Genomic DNA, 22,839 nt, shown 5'->3' with positions numbered 1-22,839 from the left:
AGTCAAAGTAGTTGGTAAATAAATATCTGAAAGAAGCACTTTCTTCCAAGTCAGTTCCTACCAGAAGAGAATCCTGATAAATTTTCTTAAAACACACTAACCTCAAAACTCTTAAAACTTCATTTCATGTGATTAAAATCCATCTTAAATAGGCTTATTTCTTAAATTTTGTATAAAATATTGATTCCAGTAAAATAAATCAACTGTATAGTTATAAGAACCAGTGCCAGTGTAGAATGCAAATTTGAGTGCATCTTTCCAAGTAGAGTCATAGCAAAATGTGTTATGTTAATTAACTTTTGTTGTCTAAGGAGGTTTGTTTTAAAGCTGTCTTTTAAAACATACAATTCCTTTCTTCAACTTATTAAAAGGATGCTCATTCAGGAACATGAAGATATTCCAATGGAAAAAAACTGGGGAAAATGGAGATTTCCACAATGCTGCTTTAAAGTAGAATATGACAATCAAAGGATGTTACTACGAGCATTCTTTGGAAAATGAAAAATGTTAAATACACAGTAATATTCATACATTATTTTTTGTCTTGCCAGTTACCTCAAAGCTGTTTATAATTTATTATTTATATTCTCTACAACAGTAAATGTCAATGTTCCTAGATGCCACTGACCAATAAATGAGGACAGACAATAATCTGGTGATTTTTCAGAGATCATTACAGCAGATCCAGTAGAAGTCACACTCCCGAACTCTGATATCCAGGTTTTGTTAGCTAATCTAAGCAGTGATGAAAAGAATCCTTAACGAGGACTATGTAAGCGTCACACCTTCTTCAACAGCTCTGGTGGAACAAGGAGCCATTAGAGAAGGGCACAAATAATGCCTCAGCTGACAGTGGTTAACAGTGCTGTTGCTGTTTAGTAAATCCCTGGGGAATGTGACTTTGCCAAACATAGAGACCTTTTTGTTTTGGTTTATCACATTTAAGATGTTACTGTTTATAACTAAATTTAAAAGTTTTAGCATTTCCTTTCTTACACTTTAAATACAAAGCTGGAATTCTGAAAAATGGGAATGGTACGGCTAAGAATTTTCACGAAGAAAATACAACTTAAAAATGGGACAAACGTCATTAATACTGTAAACAAACTACACATTTTCAAAGTCTTAACTCGTATGTCCATTGTTTTGAAAAAGGATGTGAAAATTCAATACTGCCCAGTTTCTCTGGGCCGACAGGGAATTTCAGATCTTGTTGGGTTTTTACAGCAATGATTGAACCACACTGCACGCTAACAATTTGGGTAAAATTATCATTTAGAAGGGCCCATCATGCAGCTTTTAAGAAAATTTCCATCCTTATTTACCTACACGGATAATAAAAAAATGTCACAAAGGGGCCATGATCCCATTAAAAAGTATTAAATCACTGTAGTTTCCTGATATTATTATGCATATTTGGGGTTGGGGGAAGAGAGGATTTAAAAAGTGTTCAAAAACACTAGTAAAGAAAACATAAAAACTGAATTTCTAAAATCATAAGTTATCTGATTAGGGTTCTAGCTGAACTAGTGAAAATGTAAACAAACCAACCAACATTAGAAAACAGCACTTAAAAAAACTTCATTAAGTTTATTAACTAAAGTTTAATAACTAAATAAATCTCAATACATTTTAATTAAAAGATCATTCTCCTAGGTGACAGAATATCCCAAATACACCTTTATTCATTTGTTTAACGATAAAAGATTTGCAAAGTTTTATAGTGGTGGTGTTAAAATAACATGTTGCTGACAGTCCAAAGTCTTTTAGGATACATGCTCCCGAAGCAAGCACTAATCCAATGTTTTGAAGAACTACTTTTCAGATACCTGCTGCATATATTGAGCAATGCTATCTAATTGCTCTCTGGCTTAAATTCCTATTTACTCAAAAGGGAATTCCATACCAATATAGCTGCATTATTCTGTGAACTTTTTATATCTACATGTACATATCATCTTCTGTTATGCTTAAATACATCCTAACAAGAGCTAGGGGTATTTTGGAATGTTTTTCAACCGTTTCCAACAGCAGTAACCCAGGTAATGCAGATCTGTGCATATATTTATTAACAAAATTTAAACATAACTCAGAAAGCTGCCAAAAACATTATAACATTATTTAACATTATAACATTATAAAGCATTATAACATTATTTGTTATAGCAGCCTATGCAGACTAATATGTCCTCTTTCAAATAGTAGAGGACATAATCAGGAAGTAGGAATACAAAGATAAACAGGGCACATTCCCCGTCCTGTGCCAAAATCTCAGTCCATGATTGCAATGTCACTACTTCTCCCAGGAATCTGTCATCACAACCAATCTCTGCTCCACTCTACTATGGAAACCTACGATGGTAGTGGCTCTAACCCAGAGAAATTTCTACTTTTAATGCCTGGCCAGTGTGGATTAAGAGAACAGATAATCACTCCTTTAAACCCTTTTACCACTAAGGTAAAATGTGAAATAGCAAATTCAGTGTGGTTGGAGCAAAAGGTATACAAAGAAAAGTAGAGTCATAGAAGCACATAACACATAAACAAATACAGAGTATATGTAGTATCAAAGTTTCATGGGACAGTGTGATTAGGGGAAAAAATTTAAAACAGCTCTTTGGAGAAGGGCAATAATGAAAAAAGGTTTGAAAAACACTGATATAGACAGTACTTAAGGCAAGGAGGGTGGATGTGATCACCAAGAGAATGAGGGTAGACATCCTGGTCTTCAATGTATAGAGTCAGGGAGTTAATGAGATACCAGCAAAGAAGATCTAGAACTTGCCAGAGAAAAATAAGAAAAATCCAAAGAGTAAAGTCCTAAAAGTCAAATGAAGAAGGTATTTCAAGGAAGAGAGAATGAATCAACTGTGTCAAATGCTGTTAACAGATCAAGTATAATAAAAGCAATGTCTAAAAGTGAAAGTGCGATTAAGAGCTATCACTTTTTCAGATGAGAGAAATAACATTCCAATATGCCGATGGAAATAATTCAGTAAAAAAGAAAATATTGATACAGCACAAAGAGAGAACTGATGAAGTAGTAATTTTGGACAGGTGAAAAGGCATAGGATCTAGTGAACAAGTAAAGGAAATTGGCCTAAAATGGGAACAGAAAAAGTTTATCCATGGCAAAGTAAGGCAGGCAGATTTACAGGTGCAGATACTGGTACTTGGTTAGATACAGAAAATTTGTAAAAGTTCTTTTCTGATTGATTATATTTCTCAGTGGGGAAAAGAGAAGCAAGGTCATCTGCTGAGAGTGTGGGTGAGTAAATAAACACTAAGGATTTTATGACAAAAGTCAGCTAGGAAAGAATGAATGGGCTAGAGATATGATTGCTCATTCAAGGAAAGTAGCCATGAATTTAAATTGTGACCAGTAAGCATAATTATGATTTTTTCCCTTCAGTCATTTTCAGACAACCTAGAAAGGGAAATGAGGTTTAAAACACGTAGAAGGGAGTGATCTGAGGTTTTCCCGATCAAGAGAGGGGGCAAGGGAGTTCAAGTTACACATATAAAGGGAGGGTTTATTAGAAAGTGAGTTCATGAGGGAAAGATAGGAACAATAAAAAGTAGTAGGATTATAAATCCTGGTGGAGTTAAAAGATTAGTGGAGTCAGGATACTAGAGGGAATATGCTGGAAAGACAGAATGGTGACTGAAAACTGGGATGCTTGAAACTGAGATTATGAAGATGTCAGGAATATAGTGAGCTAATTAAGGCCAAGGGTAAGATCACTGGAAGGAAGGAAGGGAGGGAGGGAGGGGGGGGGAAGGGGGAGGGAGTGAAGGAGGGTGGGAGTGAAGGAGGGAGGGAGTGAAGGAGGGAGGGAGTGAAGGAGGGAGGGAGTGAAGGAGGGAGGGAGTGAAGGAGGGAGGGAGTGAAGGAGAGAGGGAGTGAAGGAGGGAGGGAGGAAAGCAGTTCAAAGAACTGAGAGGAGAGGGTACTAGAAAATCATCTATATATGAATGATGCAATTACCAAAAAAAATGATAGGAATAGGGTAGGAGAGAATAACAGTGAGTCAGGAGCAAAAATCTTCAAGGAATTAGGGAAGTTGGCAATGTCTGAAGTTTCTACCTTGGGAAACCAGGTATATGGTGCTTCCATTAACCAATATAAGGAACACAGAAAATATAGAAATCTGGAGATAAAGGCAACGGATTCCATTTTGATGAGTTTAATTATAAATACCAGCAGGAAATCCATGTGGTAATATCTAGAAGGTGGATCTGAAACTAAAGAGAAAGATTAGGTTTGAGGGGGCATTTAAAAAAGTTTTTATTTAAAAATTTTAAATCTATTATGAAAATTACAAACATACTATAAATACCAAATACTCTTCGTTTAGTTTCATTAATTTTAACACATGGCCAATCTTATTGCCATTCCTCCCACCACGACTGTATTACTTTGAAGCAAATCCCAGATATCATATCAATTCATCCATGTTTTTCAGTATGTATGCAGATGTAATTTTACGGGGTTTTTACATTCTCTTTTTAAGAAGAAATACCTTCTTATGAATTTATTTTCCTCTTTTCCCAGACAATTTAGTATAGCTGGAAGGGTTCTTAATAAACTGAACTACATGCCATTGATCTGTTTTAAAATAATATTGAGGATATGATCATGAAAGAAACCAAACCAAAATAAATCATCTTTACCATAATTCAAGTTTAAACTCTACTTCCCACATAGCTCTCTATGCTTGATTTTGTGCTATCTTACTATGGTTCCTCTAAATCCCAGACATATACTACATATGCACACCTACACATATAATAGGAACCCTTCAACTCTTGTAACAAAGACAGATGACTTCACAACTAGGATTCCAATACATCCCAAAGCCTTATTAATCCTGTTATCAAAAAACTGCAGTATACTTGCTAACAATGCTAAAATAATCTGCTCTCTATGTTCAAAGGTCAAGAATGGGTGTTAGGATCAAGGAAGAAAATATGTAAATATTTTAGGTGATATAGGTCATGGAAAGGACTACAGAAGTAAAAGGACATAAAAGTAGATCACATTTTGAATTAGGCAATGGTTTCTTAGATATAACAAAAGCAGAGCAACAAACGAAAAGAAAGATAAATTGGACTTCATCAAAATTAAAAACTGTTGTGCTTCAAAGGATACTAATCAAGAAAGAGAAAAGACAACCCATGCAATGGGTGAAAATATCTGCAATGCATATAAAACAGTTTCCAGAATATTTAAAGAATTTTTACAGCTCAACAATAAAAAGATAAATAACCTAATTTTTTAAATGGGCAAAGAATTTGAAGAGACGTTTCTCTAAAGAAGATATACAAATGGCTAGTAAACACATTCACACCCATGAGAATAGCTATAATAAAGGACAGTAACAAGTTTTGACAAGGATGTGGAGAAACTGGAACCCTCACGTATTATTGGTTAGAGCGTAAAATGGTGTAGCCATGGAAAACAGTATGACAGTTCCTCAAAACGTTAAACATAGAGTTACATGACCCAGCAATTCCATTCCTAGGTATATATATATACACCCAAGGAAACTAAAAAACATATGTCCACACAAAAATTTGTAGGTGAATGCTACTCACAATAGCAAAAAAACTGTAAACGACTCAAATATCAACTGATGAATGAATAAGTAAAATGGATTGTTACTCAGGCACAGAAAAGAATAAAATACTGAAACATGCTACAACATGGATAAACTCTGAGCACAGACTATGCTAAGTGAAAGAAGTTAGACATTAAAGGTAACATATCGTATGGTTCCACCTATATGTAATGTCCAGAACAGGCAAAGTTGATTAGTAGATGTTAGGGGCTGGAGTGAAGGAGGAATGCAGAGTGATTGCTAATGGGTATGGGTTTCTTTTTGGAGCGATGCAAATGTTCTGAGATCAGTGATAATAGTCACACAACTTTGGGAATATACTTAAAATCACTGAATTGTACCCTTTAAAAAGGCGAATTTTTTCCCCTCATCTGTAATTTTATTTTTTTCCTTTTCTTTACAGAGATATAATTGATATATAACACTATATTAGTTTCAGGTGTACAACATAATGATCTGTATATATTGTGATGTGATCACCACAATAAGTTGACATCCACCACCACACACAGCTACAAATTTTTTTTCTTGTGATGAGAACTTTTAAATCTACAGTCTTAGCAACTTTCAAATATACAATACAGTATTATTAACTATAGTCACCATGCTGTACATTATATCCTATGACATTTATTGAATAACTGTAAGTTTGTACCTTTTGATCCCCTTCTCCCATTTCACCTACCCCCTCATACTCCACCACCTCCCACTTCTAGCAACTACCAATCTGTTTTAGGCACCTGAGTTTGGTTTTTTGCTTTGTTTTGTTTTTAGATTTCACATATAAGTGAGTCATATGGTATTTGTCTTTCACTGTCTTATTTCACTTTGCATAGCGCCCTCAAGGTCCATCCATGTTGTTGCAAAAGGCAAGACTTCATTCTTTTTTTACGGTGGAGTAATATTCCATTGTGTATTATGTATATATACACACACACACCTTGTATCTTCTTTATCCATCCAACCACTGATGGACACTTTAGTTGATTCCATGTCTTGGCTATTGTAAAATGTTGCAATGAACATAGGGATACAGATATTTTTTTCGAGATAGAATTTTGTTTCCTTCAGACAAATACACAGAAGTAGAATTGCTGGATCATATGGTAGTTTTATTTTTTTAAGGAACCTCCATACTGTTTTCATAGTGGCCACACCAATTTACATTCCCACCAACAGTACACGAGGGTTTCCTTTTCTCTACATCCTCACCAACACTTATTTCTTGACTTTTTGATAATAGTCATGCTAACAGGTGAGGTGATATCTCACTGTAGTTTTGATTTGCATTTCCTTAATAATTAGTGATACTGAACATCTTTTCATGTACCTGTTGGCCATCTATATAGATGTCTTCTTTAGGAAAACGTCTGTTCAAATCCTTGGCTCATTTTTTAAACAGATTTCTTTTTTGCTATTAAATTCTCTAAATACTCTGGATATTAAATCCTTATCAGATATATGGTTTGTAAATATTTTCTCCCATTCCGTAGGTTGTCATTTCATTTTGTTGATGGTTTTTTTGCTGTGCAGAAGGTTTTTAGTTTGTAGTCCCACTTGTTTACTTTTGTTTTGTTGCCTAAAAAGGGTGAATTTTATGATATGTGAATTACACCTCAATATTTTGCAAAAGTAGGTAACTAACTGAAAAGAACACAGGGAAATAGGAGATGATCAATGACAGAACTCTGGGAAACATAAACATTTAAGAAGTTGATAGGAGCATGAATTTAGGAGATTAAGAAGAATAGTTCAAAAAGAAGAGAACTCATATAATCAAGCCCAAGAAAACCATTTTAGAAATAGGAGATTACAATTTGCAAAAAAAAAACCAAACAACTTCACCTTTACCAGTAATAATGCAAATTTAAGTAACAATTCACCATTTTGACCTAAGAAAAGGTTTTAAAAAAAAAACTTTATTGAGGTATAATTCACATAACATACAATTCATCACTTAAAGCATACAATTTAATGTTTTTAGCATATTCAGATATTTACAACACTACCATAGTCAATTTTATAACATTTTAATCACCTCAAAAAGACACCCTGTTATCCTTGAGCTATTACCCTCCGCTTCCTCCAATAATCACTAACAATCATAAGCAATCACTAATCTACTTTCTATCTCTATAGAGATTAACTTTATTGATTCTGCCCCCAATAGCGAGACAATTTACTTAAGGGAGTTAACTAAGTACAAACTGATAGAAATACAGGCAAGTACTTCATTAGCATAAACTATTTAACTGTATTCAGAGTCTCAAAGCTCCCAATCTAAACTATTATTTAGTAAGGCTGTTCAAGTTTATTAGGTTAAAAACTATAATGTCCATTTTTCAAATTTTTTAATTAAAAAAATCACTTTCTTCTCATAATCACACACTAGAACTTGAATGTTTTTCATTATATGTCCAGACCTCATAAACACTTTAAAAATTAAACCTGTTATCTTTTTTTTTTAAATAAATTTACTTATTTATTTTTGGCTGCGTTGGGTCTTCGTTGCTGCATGCAGGCTTTCTCTAGTAGCGGCGAGCTGGGGCTCCTCTTCGCTGCAGTGCACGGGCTTCTCAATGTGGTGGCTTCTCTTTGTTGTGGAGCACGGGCTTTAGGCACGAGGGCTTCAGTAGTTGCAGCATGTGGGCCCTAGAGCGCAGGCTCAGTAGCTGTGGCGCAGGGGCTTAGTTGCCCTGCATCACATAGGATCTTCCCAGACCAGGGCTCGAACCCGTGTCCCCTGCATTGGCAGGCTGATTTTTTATTTTTTTTTTGCGGTACGCGGGCCTCTCACTGTTGTGGCCTCTCCTGTTGCGGAGCACAGGCTCTGGACGCGCAGGCTCAGCGGCCATTGCTCACAGGCCTAGCTGCTCCGCGGCATGGGGGATCCTCCCAGCCCAGAGCACGAACCCGTGTCCCTGGCATCGGCAGGCGGACGCTCAACCACTGCACCACCAGGGAAGCCCGGCAGGCAGATTCTTAACCACTGTGCCACCAGGGAACCCCAAACCTGTTATCTTTTAAGGGCCATTTAGCTTCAGAACAAAAAAAAAAAACATTCTATAGGCACAGTATGAACTTCATAATCCAAGCTAACAAACCTCAAAAACGTATGTTTGTACACTGTATGGACAAGTGTATGAAGAAACAGGCACTTCTGCAGATAGGACGGTAAATTCACACACTCTCTATGGAAGCAAACTGGCAAGATCTATCAAAATTTAAAATGTACAATTCTCTGACCCAGCAATTCTCCTTCTAGGACTTTATCCTGCAGATGTAGTCATGTATGTAAAAAATGACATAAGCTCAAGATTATTCAGTACAGTACTAGCTGTACAGTAGCTACAGAATGGGCATAATCTTAATTGTGGTATATATGATCACTAATAAAATGCAGCTATGAAAAAGAATAAGTGAAGTAAGTCAGATAAAGACAAATATCATATGATATCGTTTATATGCAGAATCTTAAAAAATGATAGAAATGAACTTATTTACAAAACAGAAATAAACTCACAGACTTAGCGAATTTTCGGTTACCAGGGAGGAGGGGGGGGAGGGACAGATTGGGAGTTTGGGACTGATATGTACACACTGCTATACTTAAAACAGATAACCAACAAGGACCTACTGTATAGTACAAGGAACTCTGTTTAATATTCTGTAATAACCTAAATGGGGAAAGAATTTGAAAAAGAATAATACATGTACATGTATAACTGAAACACTCTGCTGTACACCTGAAACTAACACAATGTTGTTAATCAACTATACTCCCAATATAAAATAAAAATTAAAAAAAAGAAAAAGAATGAGACTGTTATTTATGTACTCAAAGGTTCTCCAAGATATTGTTGTTATTATTAAGTGAAAATGAAATTAAGAAGCACCAGTGTGTACAATATGCCGTCTGTAGGGAAAAGGTGCACATTTACACACGTTGCTATTCAAAACAGGTAATTAAATTTTAAAAAGAAAGTATATGTTAAAAGCAATGACACATACTTTGTTATGTCATACTCTTGATGCCTGGAGGATGAACACAAATCAATTTTTACCAGAATGTCAAAATTTGAATAGACAGAGTAGTGAAAGAACAGCACAGCTAGATATTCATTTAATCACTGGTTCAGCAAACAGATAATTTATTAAGGGTGTAGAGATCCTCTGCTAGGCACTGCGGATATGATGAAACTTAAGTCTGACCAGAGACAATTAAACACATAATACTGTCCCATGAGTGTTCTGACAGAGTAAATAGAGGGGACGCAGAGAACAGAAAGCAGGGGACCCATCCTGGTCTAGGAATCAAAGAAGGATGAAGTGTTTAACAGACACAAAAAAGTGCAACAGCAGTTAGACAGGTTAGGTACAAGTTCTAAGAGCTCAGTGTCTGGAGTGCCTCAGGTAAGTGGCAAGAAATGAGACTGGAGAGGAAAGTCAGATTGTTCAGGGTCTACAGTAACCTATGTTACAGAGCTGGGTTTTTTTATCCAAAGGGTAAGAGAGGTAAAGGAAGTTATCAGAAAGTTTTAAGCAGGTGATCATGTTTGAAAGGTTATTCTGAAAGAGTAACCAACCAAAGGTAGAGAGACCTTAAGAATTTATTAGGAATTTGTTGCAGCAGTACAGATGAGACATAATGCTAGCCTGACCAAAGTATAGTAGAGGGATGGAAAAATGTAAGGCCTGAAGAGGTACTTGAGCAGTGAAGAGAACCTGATGATAGGAAACGAGGTCAAGACAGAACAAGGAAGACATCTAGGTTTCTAACTGGGGTAACAGGGTGAATGAAAGTAATGAGAGATACTGAAGAAATAGATTTGGGGAATGGGTAATGGGTTCAATTTTGGACATGCTGTATTTGAGGTATTTATGAGCTATCCAAGTGGAGATAATTGGTAATACATTAGACATACAAACAGTATGTGTCTTCAACTAGCCTGAAGTGAAGAGAAGCATTTAGTTCACCCAGAGAGAATACTGTGCAAGAAGTACTGCAGGGCTAGGACCAAGCCCTGAAGAACACCAACATTTAGAAAATGGAGAGATAAGGATGCAACTGCATAGATTAAGAAGGAAGGGTATGAGGGGTAGGAGGAAAATAAGTTTTATTTAATTTTAATTAAGAAATGGCTCTTAATTAAACCCAAAAGAGCATGTAAGGTTAAAAGAAATGTATCTCTTTTTTTTTTTAAACCGTAGTGACATTTTAGTTTTACACCAAGAATTTTTCTTTTCTTGTTAACTGAACTATAGGTGATTTACAACATTGTGCTAGTTTCAGGTATACAGCAAAGTGATTCTGTTATACATACATATATATTCTTTTTCAGATTCTTTTCCATCATAGCTTATTACAAGACACTGAATATAGTTCGTTGTGCTATACAGTAAATCCTTGTTGTTTACCTATTTTATATATAGTGATGTGTTTCTGTTAATCCCATACACCTAATTTATCCTCCCCCTACCTTCCCCTGTGGTAACCATAAGTTTTTTCTATGTCTGTGAGTCTGCAAATAAGTTCATTTGTATTGGTTTTTAGATTCCACATATAAGTGATATCATATAATATTTGTCTTTCTCTGTCTGACTTACTTCACTTAGTATGATAATTTCTTTTTTTGGCTGTGCCACATGGCTTGTGGGATCTTAGTTCCCCAACCAGGGATTGAACCCAGGACACCACAGTGAAAGCACTGAGTTCCAACCACTGGACCACCAAGGAATTCCCCAGTATGTTAATTTCTAGGTCCATCCAAGTTGCTGCAAATGGCAATATTTCATTCTCTTTTATGGCTGATTAATATTCCATTGTGTGTATACACACACACACACACACACACACACACCTTCTTTAACCATTCGTCTGTTTATGGACACTTAGATTGCTTCCATGTCTTGGCTATTGTAAATAGTGCTGCTATGAACACTGGGATGTATCAAATTAGAGTTTTTGCCTTTTCTGGATATAGGCGCAGGAGTGGAGTTGCTGGGTCATATGGTAACTCTACTTTCAGTTTCGTTTTGTTTTTTTTTAAATGAAGTACAGTTGATTTACAATGTTGTATTAATTTTTAGTTTTTAAGGAACCTCCATACTGTTTTCCATAGTGGCTGCACCAATTTACATTCCCACCAATAGTGTAGGAGGGTTCCATTTTCTCCACACCCTCTCCAGCATTTATTGTTTGTAGACTTTCTGATGTGTATCACTCAATAAAACTACATCCCAACGTCTAGGGCCATGTTGTAATCAACTCTCAATATCACCTATAACTGGAAAACAATTTGTAAAAATGCAACACACCTATTATCCCAAAACAATTTCAAAGAACAGTTTCATAAAAATAAAGATCACTGAACCTAGACAGGCCCCCCAATTAATCAATAATACCAGTGGACTCCTAGCAAGTAGGTCTAATATTGTATTTTCCTGACAATAAAGTTGCTCATCTAATAAGAAGCATTCTTTCACATGCTAGCGTATGTACTTGTCCAAACTCTGGAAAATCTGGGAGCGAGGGCCTAAACTTAGGCAATGCAGACAGACTCAAATAGTCTAGAACTTTTTTTTTTGGCCGCGCGGCATGTAGGATCTTACCAGGGATCAAACCCATACCCCTTGCACTGGAAGCGCAGCATCTTAACCACTGGACCGCCAAGAAAGTCCCTAGAACTTTTTTTTTTTTTTTGCGGTACACGGGCCTCTCAATGTTGTGGCCTCTCCCGTTGTGGAGCACAGGCTCCGGACGCGCAGGCTCAGCGGCCATGGCTCACGGGCCCAGCCGCTCCACGGCATGTGGGATCTTCCCGGACCAGGGCACGAACCTGTGTCCCCTGCATCGGCAGGCAGACTCCCAACCACTGCACCACCAGGGAAGCCCCCTAGAACTTTTTTTTTCAAAAGAAATTATATAGCCAGAGTACTTGCACTGAGTACAATAGCTATTTAATATTCTGTTGTAACTGACAAAGTAGCCTTTTCTAGGGGAAAGTCCTGTACCTATTCCCTCAAAGGCATCAGATGAAGGGACTCATAATAATGGTCATGCTGCAAATGATTAATAAAAACACCTGAAGGCAATCTATACTATAGAAAAAAAAGAAAGTATTTAATTAATGACCTGACTTCCAATGCCTGGAACATTCGTAGTACACAAAGAACTCTAAAGGAATTAGAATGTACAGGACTTTAGAGGCAGATAATCTATGTTCTGATCTCATATTTGCTACTTTATGTATGACCTTGGACCAGTCAATTTCCTCACTGTAGAAATATAAGCAAGTTTTGACCAATAGCAGTATTTCATCAGAGACCTGTCTGTGGCTAAATTCTAAGACTTACCTCATTAATTAGGACCTCAAATTGGTTCTAATTTTCTAAAAACCATATAGATAAATCACTATATCCATTTCTCTTTAGCAGTCCATAGTAAACTACAGGCTTAAAAATACTACCTTCCCCACCCCACAAAATTTAATGCTGTTTGCATTCCCAACTCACTTTTCATAGGATGACATAATTAGATTTCATATGCATATCTTACATCAAGAATTACCTATAGTTTAACTAGAACAGGTAAACTCTTGTTTAAATTAAACCCTGACCAATTTCAAGGATGAAGCTTCTAATACAATGCTTGGACATTTGTCATGCTATTTGAGCTATAAACTCAAAATGTCCATGGGCCAAAGTAAAGAGATGGAGGTAAAGTTGCTAAGCTTATCTGAATCCTCTCATTGCACTACAGCTCATTTAAAAATTTTGTCAGCAAACCCTAAGTATCTCATATTGGCCAACAGACTAAGCATAACAAAAATGAAGAGCAAAAATTTACCTTAACTGCAACCCTACTGGGTTGATCCTGATTCTTAAAATATTATAAATTCTTGTCACTAGTTAGTCCATTATTTCGAGAGTAGCTCTGACTTTTAACGCCCGAAGTTTGCATACCTCCCTCCCTTTTAAAAGTAGATTTTTTAAAAGAGCAGTTTTAGGTTTGTGTCAAAATTAGACAGAAGGTACAGAAATTTCCCATATATCCCTTGTCCCCACATACCCACAGCCTCCCATACTATCAACATCCCACACGGGGTACACTTATTACAATCAACGAACCTATACTGACACATCATTAATACTCAAAGTACATATTTTACATTACAGTGCATTCTTGGTGGGGTATCTTCTTTGAGTTTTGACAAATTTACAACATGTATTCACCATTACAGTATCATAAAGAATAATTTCACTGCCCTAAAAATCCACTGGGCTCTGTCTACTCATCCTTCGCTTACCCATTTTTAAGCCCTAAACTGCAAATAGTACTTAAGAGATTCTAAATGCTGAAATGACATTCAGAATCTTGAGGATGAAAAGGGAAAGCAAAAGCCAGGGCAGAAAAAAATAGGCCAAAAATAAGAGCAAAGGAGAAGTAAAGGAGAGCAGCTGCATTTTAAGAATCAAAACACTCCATCCCTTAAAGATCGGAAGCCAGATCCTTTAAGTACTGTTTTTCCTTCCCATTCTCTTCTAGGAGTTCTGAGAGGGTCTTGGCTAACATACTATAAATGAGTCTTCTTAAGTAGGCAAAGCGTTACAGCTTAAGTAAATTCCTGATCTACATATAAACATTTATTGGAAATGACTCATACCTTAGACTCACTTATTTTTAAGATACTAATAGCAAAAACTATGAACAGTCTTGAGTTGGATGCTCTTTGATAGCACATTGTACACTGGCTCTGCAGTCCTCTAGGCTGTATTCGTGAATAGGATTAGCTTGATTAAACAGATTGAAGAAATTTTATAACCGACACTCAGCCTTCCCAAATGTTAAGTCCATTCCTTTCAACGTATCTGCCCTTTATTCAGCACAAGTGATATATTGACTATAGCACCAATTCTTTTTACAGTGTTCTGTATTTCATCTGTTCCTTAACCACTGTTTACCCTCCTTGACTAATGCAATCTTATCCTTGCTAGCTCTCATTTTCAGTACTACTCTCCCTCTAATCTATCACTAATCACTAGCTAACTCCTATTACTGCTCTTAGGAGATTAAGTCCTACAGTAGTTTCCAAGTGTCCTAGAAATTAATTCCAAGATGCCTTACCTTACCTTCGTTGCCAAGTCTTTAATAAGGTGTCCCAGATTACTCCTCCTTCCTACCTTTCCTCATCTATCACCCTCTGGTATGCCTGCTTTAAATGCCCTTTACCTGACAGCCCTCCATTTGCAGCTCACATGTTGTGCCACAGGCCTAGAATGCCTCCTTCCCCCCAAGGCAATCTACTGGTCATCTTCCTCCCATCATTAAAACTTCACTTGCCATGAGGTTTTGTCAGATTACTGTTAGGAGATGCTACTTTTTCTAAAATAATGGATCACAACCCTGGGTGCACACTGAAATCACCAGTGTGTGAAGTTAAGTTTCACCAGCGTATGGGATGTTTTAAAATAAAATACTGAGGCCCTGGCTCCATATCAGACCAATTAAAATAGAATCTCTAGGCAAAGGACCCAGATACCAGTAGTGATAGGTGGGGAGTTGTTTATGTTTGTTTGTTTGTTTCCAAAGCCCCACAGGTGATTCTAATAAGCAGTCAGGGCTGTGAACCACTACACTAATCCTACCCAGGCTAGAAACAGAACTCCCATAACATTTATCCAATATGTTCTCTAAATATATCCATATCCCACATCCCAAAAATACACTTACCACATAGCCTTGACCAATATATATACTGTAAATATCTAAAATTCTCCTTCCTGAGGCTTAAACACTTTACAGTAGTTTATACACTTGAGCACAGGGTTTCTCTTGTAAGATGGGAAGATACTGTCTACATTATAGGGTTGTCATGAAAGTCAAACAAGATACTGGATTTAGCAAAGCAACTGACTTATAAGGGCACAAATGTTAAATCCCTTCAGGTATCAAGATTAACACCTGGATTCACTTTTTAAGAAAGAAACAAAACTCAAGTGGCAGTATGGAAGATACAAGCTATCTGGATGAGGCTGAGTAGATAGCTCCTGGCCAAGAGTTCTAATCAAAGGGGTCATTCTTTGCATAATGTAGACACTCAACAAATTTCACCAGAAGTGTATCCCATCCTGATCTAACCCTTCCTTTAAAAAATTTTATATAGGTGAAATCTGGTTAAAATTAATGCCAAAACCAATAGAAACCTGGAGAAAAAGTCTTTGAAAGTAAGTAAAATATAGCCCAGGGAGGTGCCTGATTCTCATAGTCCCTTGGCCACACTGTGTGAAGAGGCTGTTCCCAAATTACACAGAAGCACCATCAGCTGGCTCTGTCTGCTTCCTTGGTCCCTGCGTTTACAAGACCCCAACACAGGATATCTAGAGAGGAATCTGCTGCCAGGGACTGTTCTGCCAGAAATTTAAAATGGAATAAACCTTATTCCTTTAAGTATCAAAACAAAGGTTAAAAGTTATAAAGTCAAAACTCAAATGAGTATTAGAGAACAGAAAATAGGCCAGTAATGACAAATAATGCCAATTTCAATTGACTGACAAGGGCTACCAGGACTGGTGGTGCTGTCTTTTAAGAAGAATTCTGAGACTGAATATATGGGTTTATCAGGAAAGCATGCCACGAGAGATAATGGATATTGGTCATGGGAAGAGGAGGTGAAAAGGACAGCATGTATGACATGTATTTTCCATCCAGAAGACTCATAACTTCAAGAGTCTAAAAAGTCTAAACCTAAAAAGGTAAGTGGTAATGATGTACACACAGAATGGCATAGTTCTATCAGTACTAATCACACTATGTTATCAATCATTTGTTTCTGAGGGCAGGAAGTATGTGTATCTTATCCTTTTTTTTATCTCCAACATGCATCAGAATGACCTATATTTAACAGACTGTTAACAAAAGTATAATTAACTCTATAATAAGAAAACAGAGAATTATGAGATCACATTATTTTGTGATATGACATAATCACTTAAGGTCTATACACCAAAATACTCTCACACCCTAATAAATGCCCATTTGAACTGCAAGCTTGATTGCAGTAGGTAGGTGGTGAGAAAAACAAGCAGTACCCAAAATGGGAAAGCCCAGGACTAGATTTAGAAGCACAACTTTTAAAAGGGACACCTCTCCCCTCATTTTACTCTTGGGAGATAGAAGCAAAAAGTTAAACCAACAATGAAATGATACTCCATTTCATTTTGCATAAGTTTTCACTAGACAAATCCCAATCACCATGAACTTGTATTTAGTTCTCGTACATGGCACAATATCCACTATGTGTAATCAAGCACTTAAATATTTAATATGGTGAGGTTCTAATGTCTATTTTCACTTAGGCACTACAATACCATTAGTACTACTTTAATTAAAAGAGCTATTGTGTGATAGAAGAGCAACCTTCCCACAATTGCTCCACAATTGGACCAGAAGAGCGAAAATTGGTTTTACTCAGGGCTTAAAAATTTTATCTATTCTCAAGCTCAAAACTACAACATCAAAACAAATAAACACCTTAAAAGATTATTTTAGGTTACAGGATAGAAGTGTTAAAAGCAAAGTTGGTGGTTAATTCCAAAAATTAAGCCTTGCAAAAAATTAATGTAATATTAACGACAAGTATACTTGTGACTAGAAAGAATGGGTCTGGATGATCCCTCAAGGAATCTTTTTCTGGATTTTCCACACTTGTGCCTCCTTCCCTATTTGAAGGGACACAAGCTTAACTGGCTCTTTGCTATTTTCTCTAGATTTTTGACACACAAACAAGTTAACCTTGTTAACGTGCCTTTCCCCACAGTTCCAAAATTTCTGTCATAAGAATCAAGTGACTAGGCAATGAATATAGATTTCTTTCTGTAGTAGTTCTGGAAGCAACAAGTGATTGACTATTGGAAAGGGCTTTAAAGCCTTAGATTGCTGAATCTTAATGCTTATAGTTAATAAAATATCAGACATCAATTTGATCTCACCAATAGGGCAAATTTAAGCAACATTATTAATTGTAGGTTATCTGAGCAAAAGGGGCTTTCATATCTCAAAAAAGAAAAAAAGAAGAAAATCAAAGTACACAAAGTGATCAACTTCATACCATCATCAGCAAACATGTGCCAGCATTTGAAGAGAGCTAGGAGTAAAAGGACTTCGGTTTTGGTCCAGGCTATGCCTCTTATTAACCATGTGATCTTGCAAGTAATCCAACCTCAGATTCTTCACCTATAAAACAATGAATCTGCCACCACCTACCCTACTTACCTCACAGGGTTTCTGTGAGGATCCAATTAGATAACCTATTTGGAAAACTATGAAGACCTAAAATATATATATATATATATATATGGAACCACCATCATGCTAATCACCATGTAAAAAGAAATCACTAGTCCACAATTTCCTCCATTCTACCCACTTCATAATCAAAATCACATAACTGTACCAAAAGGAACTATATTGCTATGTGGTTCATTTTTATTACCTAAATTCAGTCTGTTCTCCAAAAGCCTATATAACAACATGTAAAGATGAACTAGCAGAAGAATATATGTGGCAAAGTACGTAGAGAATTAAGTCATTGAAATCTTTTCTAAAGATTGCCTGCCCCAAACTCAAAGACTCCTGATGGGTCCTTTGAAATCTTCACTTTCCTCTGGATTTCAGATGCTCAATTAAAGCACTCTTTTCAGCATTTAATTAAGACACAGGAATATTTTTTCTCCCACAATTCTGAGTTTTGTGACCTTCTAGTAAACATACCATAACAGTTTTTACTGGATCATTACAATTGGGCTCTATAATACTGCTCTCTAGTGGCTTTCCCATGAGTGAGAAGCAATTTCCTACGTCTTTACTGGGCTGTAGAAAGCTGTATATGGTTTCCAAATAATAGAGAATTCTTCCTCTACTGTCACAGTTCTTGATAGTATGGTTTCTATGCTATGTAAGCCAGGTTCCTGGCTGCCACTGTATGAAGGTGTATGAATCTACACAGGTCACTTATAGTGACTTAGGACTCAGTTTCCACATCTATAAGAATGAGAGCTAGATCATCTCCAAGGATCTGTCTGGTTGAAATACTGTATGATTCTCTTCAGATCACATTTATCAATCCTGTAACTAAGAGACCCCAAAGAACAATCCCATCATAGCTGCAGCTTCGAAATATGCAAAACATATCTCATCACTCCCCCAGCCCCCAAACAATAGTCACAGCTACTGTAGAACGAATAAGGAATGTTTTAACAGTGCATGGTGTTTTTTTTGGGGGGGGGGGGCATCTCCCAGTGAAAACTACCTAGTTACACAACAGTTAAGACTGCAGTTTTCAGGGTCATTAGATTACAAAAAGAAACTGAATCAGAAAGATAATAGGAAGACACATGCAAGAAAATAAACATGAGTGTTCATTTCCAGAAACCAGTCCAATTTCACACCAGGTTATCTCCTGTGGCTAGGGATAATCTGAGGAGTCCAAGCCTAACCTCTGTCACTTCTAATCTTAGAATACCAAAAAAGTCAGCAAGCCTTCACAGATCACTCAGTTTCAATCAACTCTGGGAGTCTTGAATAAGAGGCCTGTATGAGGTGTGGTGGGCATGGGGGGTAGAGAGGGAAGTGACTCACAGGATGAGCACAGAGGCAAGGGTCTCCCTTCCAGGTAAGACTTCATCTTAATGGTTAATTAAAATAATGTTCGAAAACCAAAATCCAATAATGAATGATTTGCTCAAAAACTAAATACAAGAAACTCAGCTAGGAACATGATTGGATACGCAGATGAATTCAGGGAATTTAAAATTCCTTAATGCTCTGGCTCTGGTTGAAGTGGGCACAGGGAGGCTGCCATCCCTCAATTGCGTTCTCCACACTACCCCTTGTCTGGTCAGTTTGAAAATATAATATTAAGAAAAATGTACCCAAATATTAATGCTTAAGGAAATATGCTGTCTCACGAGTCTCCTAATGACTTAGGAATTCAGTGGCTCACTGGCCATCCAGCTTTAGTAATCAATGAAGACTTAGCAGGGATTAGTTTTGAGCAGGGTATTGAAAGAGAGTAACAAGTCTACTTTAGTTACCTGGGAATATATATTTTTTAATATAACATAACGGATGGGAGAAGCATGCTCGGAAACAAGGACAAGGATCACCATTAGCAAGCATGCAGAAAAACATCAAGTCACCAGTTAACAGCAGTCTAGCAGCCCTTCTTCATCCTGTGGTTTCCACTGTCTCAGGCATTACATTCATGCTCAACCAACTACAAAGTTTATTTCTGTTACAATGACCACTACTGTTTTATCGAAAACACTTACGCTATAGAAATGGGAAGAAACAAAACAGCTTCTTTAAAGTGAAAAAGGGAAAGCTTGGGGGGGCGTCTCCCAGACATCAATTTCTACTGTGAAACACCACCACCCAATGCAAATGATCATTCCCTTCTTTTCAAGCTCTCTGCTTATCTGTTACCTTCAACTCTACCATGCATCTGAGGAGCATAAATATGTACTATAAGTTGAGATGATATACATTGTAATGATTTCCATTATTTCTCAAGGACAAACTGCTTTGAAATGTGATTTTAGGTTACTTGCACTTATGTAAGAACACAAAGCTCTTAAATGTCTGGGTTTCTAGTACAGGCAGAAGGTGAAGGCAGAAAGAGTATTAAAAGCCTCTATCCTAGAACCACCCACCCAAACCAAAATTATTTCCAGTCCGATACATTTAAATAAAAAGGTGTTACCCCAGAAAATATAAAATTATCCAAACCTTTCAAATATCATGATACTTCTGATAGATTCTACAGTAACACCTATAATCATAGTTAAAGGCTTAGAATGTAAAGAACTTACACATTTTTATGCCCCTCCCCCAAATTTAAAATAACATATAAACCTTACTTTTGCTAGTATACAGTGAACGTGCATTTACCTCAAAAAGAAACTGCAGTTAACAGCACTGCTTAAGAAAAGTTATTTGAAGAGAAAATACAAAGAAACCCCAACCCAAGTAAAAGAGACATCTCTTTCCCACTAGTGTTGCTGGTAACTTCTAAAGCTCTAAGTGGTATAATTCATCTTTTCACATACAGGATAATAGTGCTTCCAGTTGTTAACACAAATTATGTCAAATATAACGAAGGGGAAAAAATCATCAGCTATACAAGGTCTTCCAATACATCACATAGATAACATGAAAGTCAATCTCAGCTTCACATAACTTGGTCAAACCTGGTAGAAACCAAGAGGGTGTGGATGTACCAGCGACAGTTACCACCGACTAGGCTAAATGATAATAAGCCACAAATTAAAGGTACGGTATAAGGAACACCGCACACCTCTCGATATTACACACCTCTACTTTCTTCAATGCGTGGATTGAAAGAAAATAATTTATCCCCCTCCATGCGGTTTCTCCTTTACAATATAAATTATTTCCAAGCCTGGCTGGCTAGTGACATAAAACATTTTCCCCAAGAGAAACCTATAGAAAGATACAGAAGCCTAGGGCTTTCTAGGCTTTTTTAATTAAGCCCGTGCCTCGTCTTACACTTTCCTCTAGGTTACCTCTCCGGAGGGTGTGAAAATATCAACAGACGGTCCCCCAGCCCCACCCTCCCAGTAGTGCCTCGCACTGACTAGGTTCATCCCGCTCCTTCCCTTTCAGCCTCATCACCTTTGAGAAGCTTATCGAATACTTCTCCCCATTTATACCCGCACCCTTATTCATGCCTGAGCACGACAAGCTCGGCATCCTTCTTCCAAGGAAGGAACTAGCAAAAAAGAAAGAGGCATGCTCGAGAAACGACTGACGAAAAAACGTGACAGCCAGACACTTTAAACCAGCGGGGTTGGCCTTTCTCCCCCACCTCAGCCTGGAACCAGCAGTCGGTTCACTAAATACTGAAATCTCTGGTCTTCACGCTCTCCCCACCCCCGCAGAGATGAGGCCGGAAAATGAAAAGGCCGGGGTGAGACGCAAGGCTGGGTCAACCCTAACGGAGCCCGCTGCCCCCACCCCCCGGGCTGGCGTCCCCGGGGAGGATGGAGATCGCGGGAGGAGCGAGGGCTCCCGGCCCGGGACCCGCCAGCGCGCCCGCCCGACGCCCCCAGAGACGCAGCCCGCTACACCCGGGCCCTTCCCCGCCGACCTCCCCCGGCCCAGCCCCCCGAAGGGCCCCTCCCCGCCCCGGCACTGCAGCGGCACCCGGGGCGGACCCCAAGCTGGCCTCACTCGCACACACGCCACACACAAAAGCGCCGCCGCCGCCGCCGCCGCCTTCCCGCCCCCACTGCGCGGCGGAGTAATCAATGAGGCAGCCGGCGCCCGCGTCTCCTCCGTGCACGCCCAAATGCGGGGCCCGGGCGGCAGGGGCGGCGGCGAGACTCACCATCGCTCCGCTTGATCTCCACGTAAATCCCGATCTGGATCTTGCCGAAGTTGGCCGTTGCCATCACCTCATCTGGAGCAGCGGCGGCTGGCCGAGGGAGGGGGACGCGAGGGCGGAAAAGGCGGGGAGGGGACGGGGTAGGTGTGGGAGGGGGAGCGGTTGCCCGCGGCCGCGCCGGCCCGGGCGACAGCGTGAACGCGAGCCGGGGCCGCGAAGAGCAGCGGCGGGCTGGTAGGCGGAGGCCCCGGGCCTGCAGGCCGGCGGGAGGACGCGCACGCCGGGGCGTCGGGGTGAAGAGAGGGCCGGGGCCGTGAGGCGGCGCGGGCGAAAGTGGGAGGGCCCGCGCCGCCCGCCCTGGAGCAGACGCTGGGGAGGCGGGGCGCCGCGCGCCTGCGCAGAGCGCTCCTCCCGCGTCTCTTCCTCGTCTGCCTGCCTTTCCTCGCTGCCTCGAGGCGGCCCCGCCCGCAGTGAGGTCGGCAGAGGGAGAGGAACGCTGGCTCTACGGGTCGCGGCGAGCCTGCGTCTCGGTTGATTTCGGCGTGCGGCCTGGAAGAGGCAGGAACCCGCGCCCCGGTGCCATCCGGCCTCTCTGGCATCCAAAAATTGGCGCTCTTGCTGGAATGGATTAAGGACCCTGTGGTTTCTGGGCGTTCCGGCTGGAGCGCGTGGCTGAGGGATGAATTTAGGGGTCGGCCATTGACAGCATGCATGGGTTCAGTGTTTCATCTGAGAGTGTCACCTCTGTTGCTACTTAGAGGTGGCCTGTCCAAGTAACCGTCCCAAGGTTTCCCATCCAGTTGTGGAAGAAA

General features: G+C 38.9%; 1 protein-coding gene across 3 annotated transcripts in view; it reads right to left on the bottom strand.

Moving 5' to 3' along the window:
- Positions 1-22,376, bottom strand: part of KIF2A (kinesin family member 2A) — a 70,649-nt gene extending 48,273 nt beyond the window's left edge. For 2 of the 3 annotated variants that reach the window (XM_022596798.2, XM_022596807.2), the window contains exon 1: positions 22,031-22,375. In XM_022596798.2, the coding sequence (XP_022452506.1) occupies positions 22,031-22,094 (64 nt within the window). In that variant the 5' untranslated portion in view covers positions 22,095-22,375. Of the gene's footprint in view, positions 1-22,030 lie in introns of all 3 variants that reach the window. The other variant, XM_022596781.2, reaches the window with a different exon arrangement.
- Positions 22,377-22,839: the final 463 nt, after the last annotated feature.

Source organism: Delphinapterus leucas, chromosome 3 (assembly GCF_059928025.1).
Source record: "Delphinapterus leucas isolate spDelLeu-1000000601 "Yukka" chromosome 3, BTC_Dleu_Yukka2, whole genome shotgun sequence".
Taxonomy (NCBI): Eukaryota; Metazoa; Chordata; class Mammalia; order Artiodactyla; family Monodontidae; genus Delphinapterus; species Delphinapterus leucas.
Note: the sequence above shows the minus strand (reverse complement) of the source record. Positions and strands in the feature narration are given on the sequence as shown.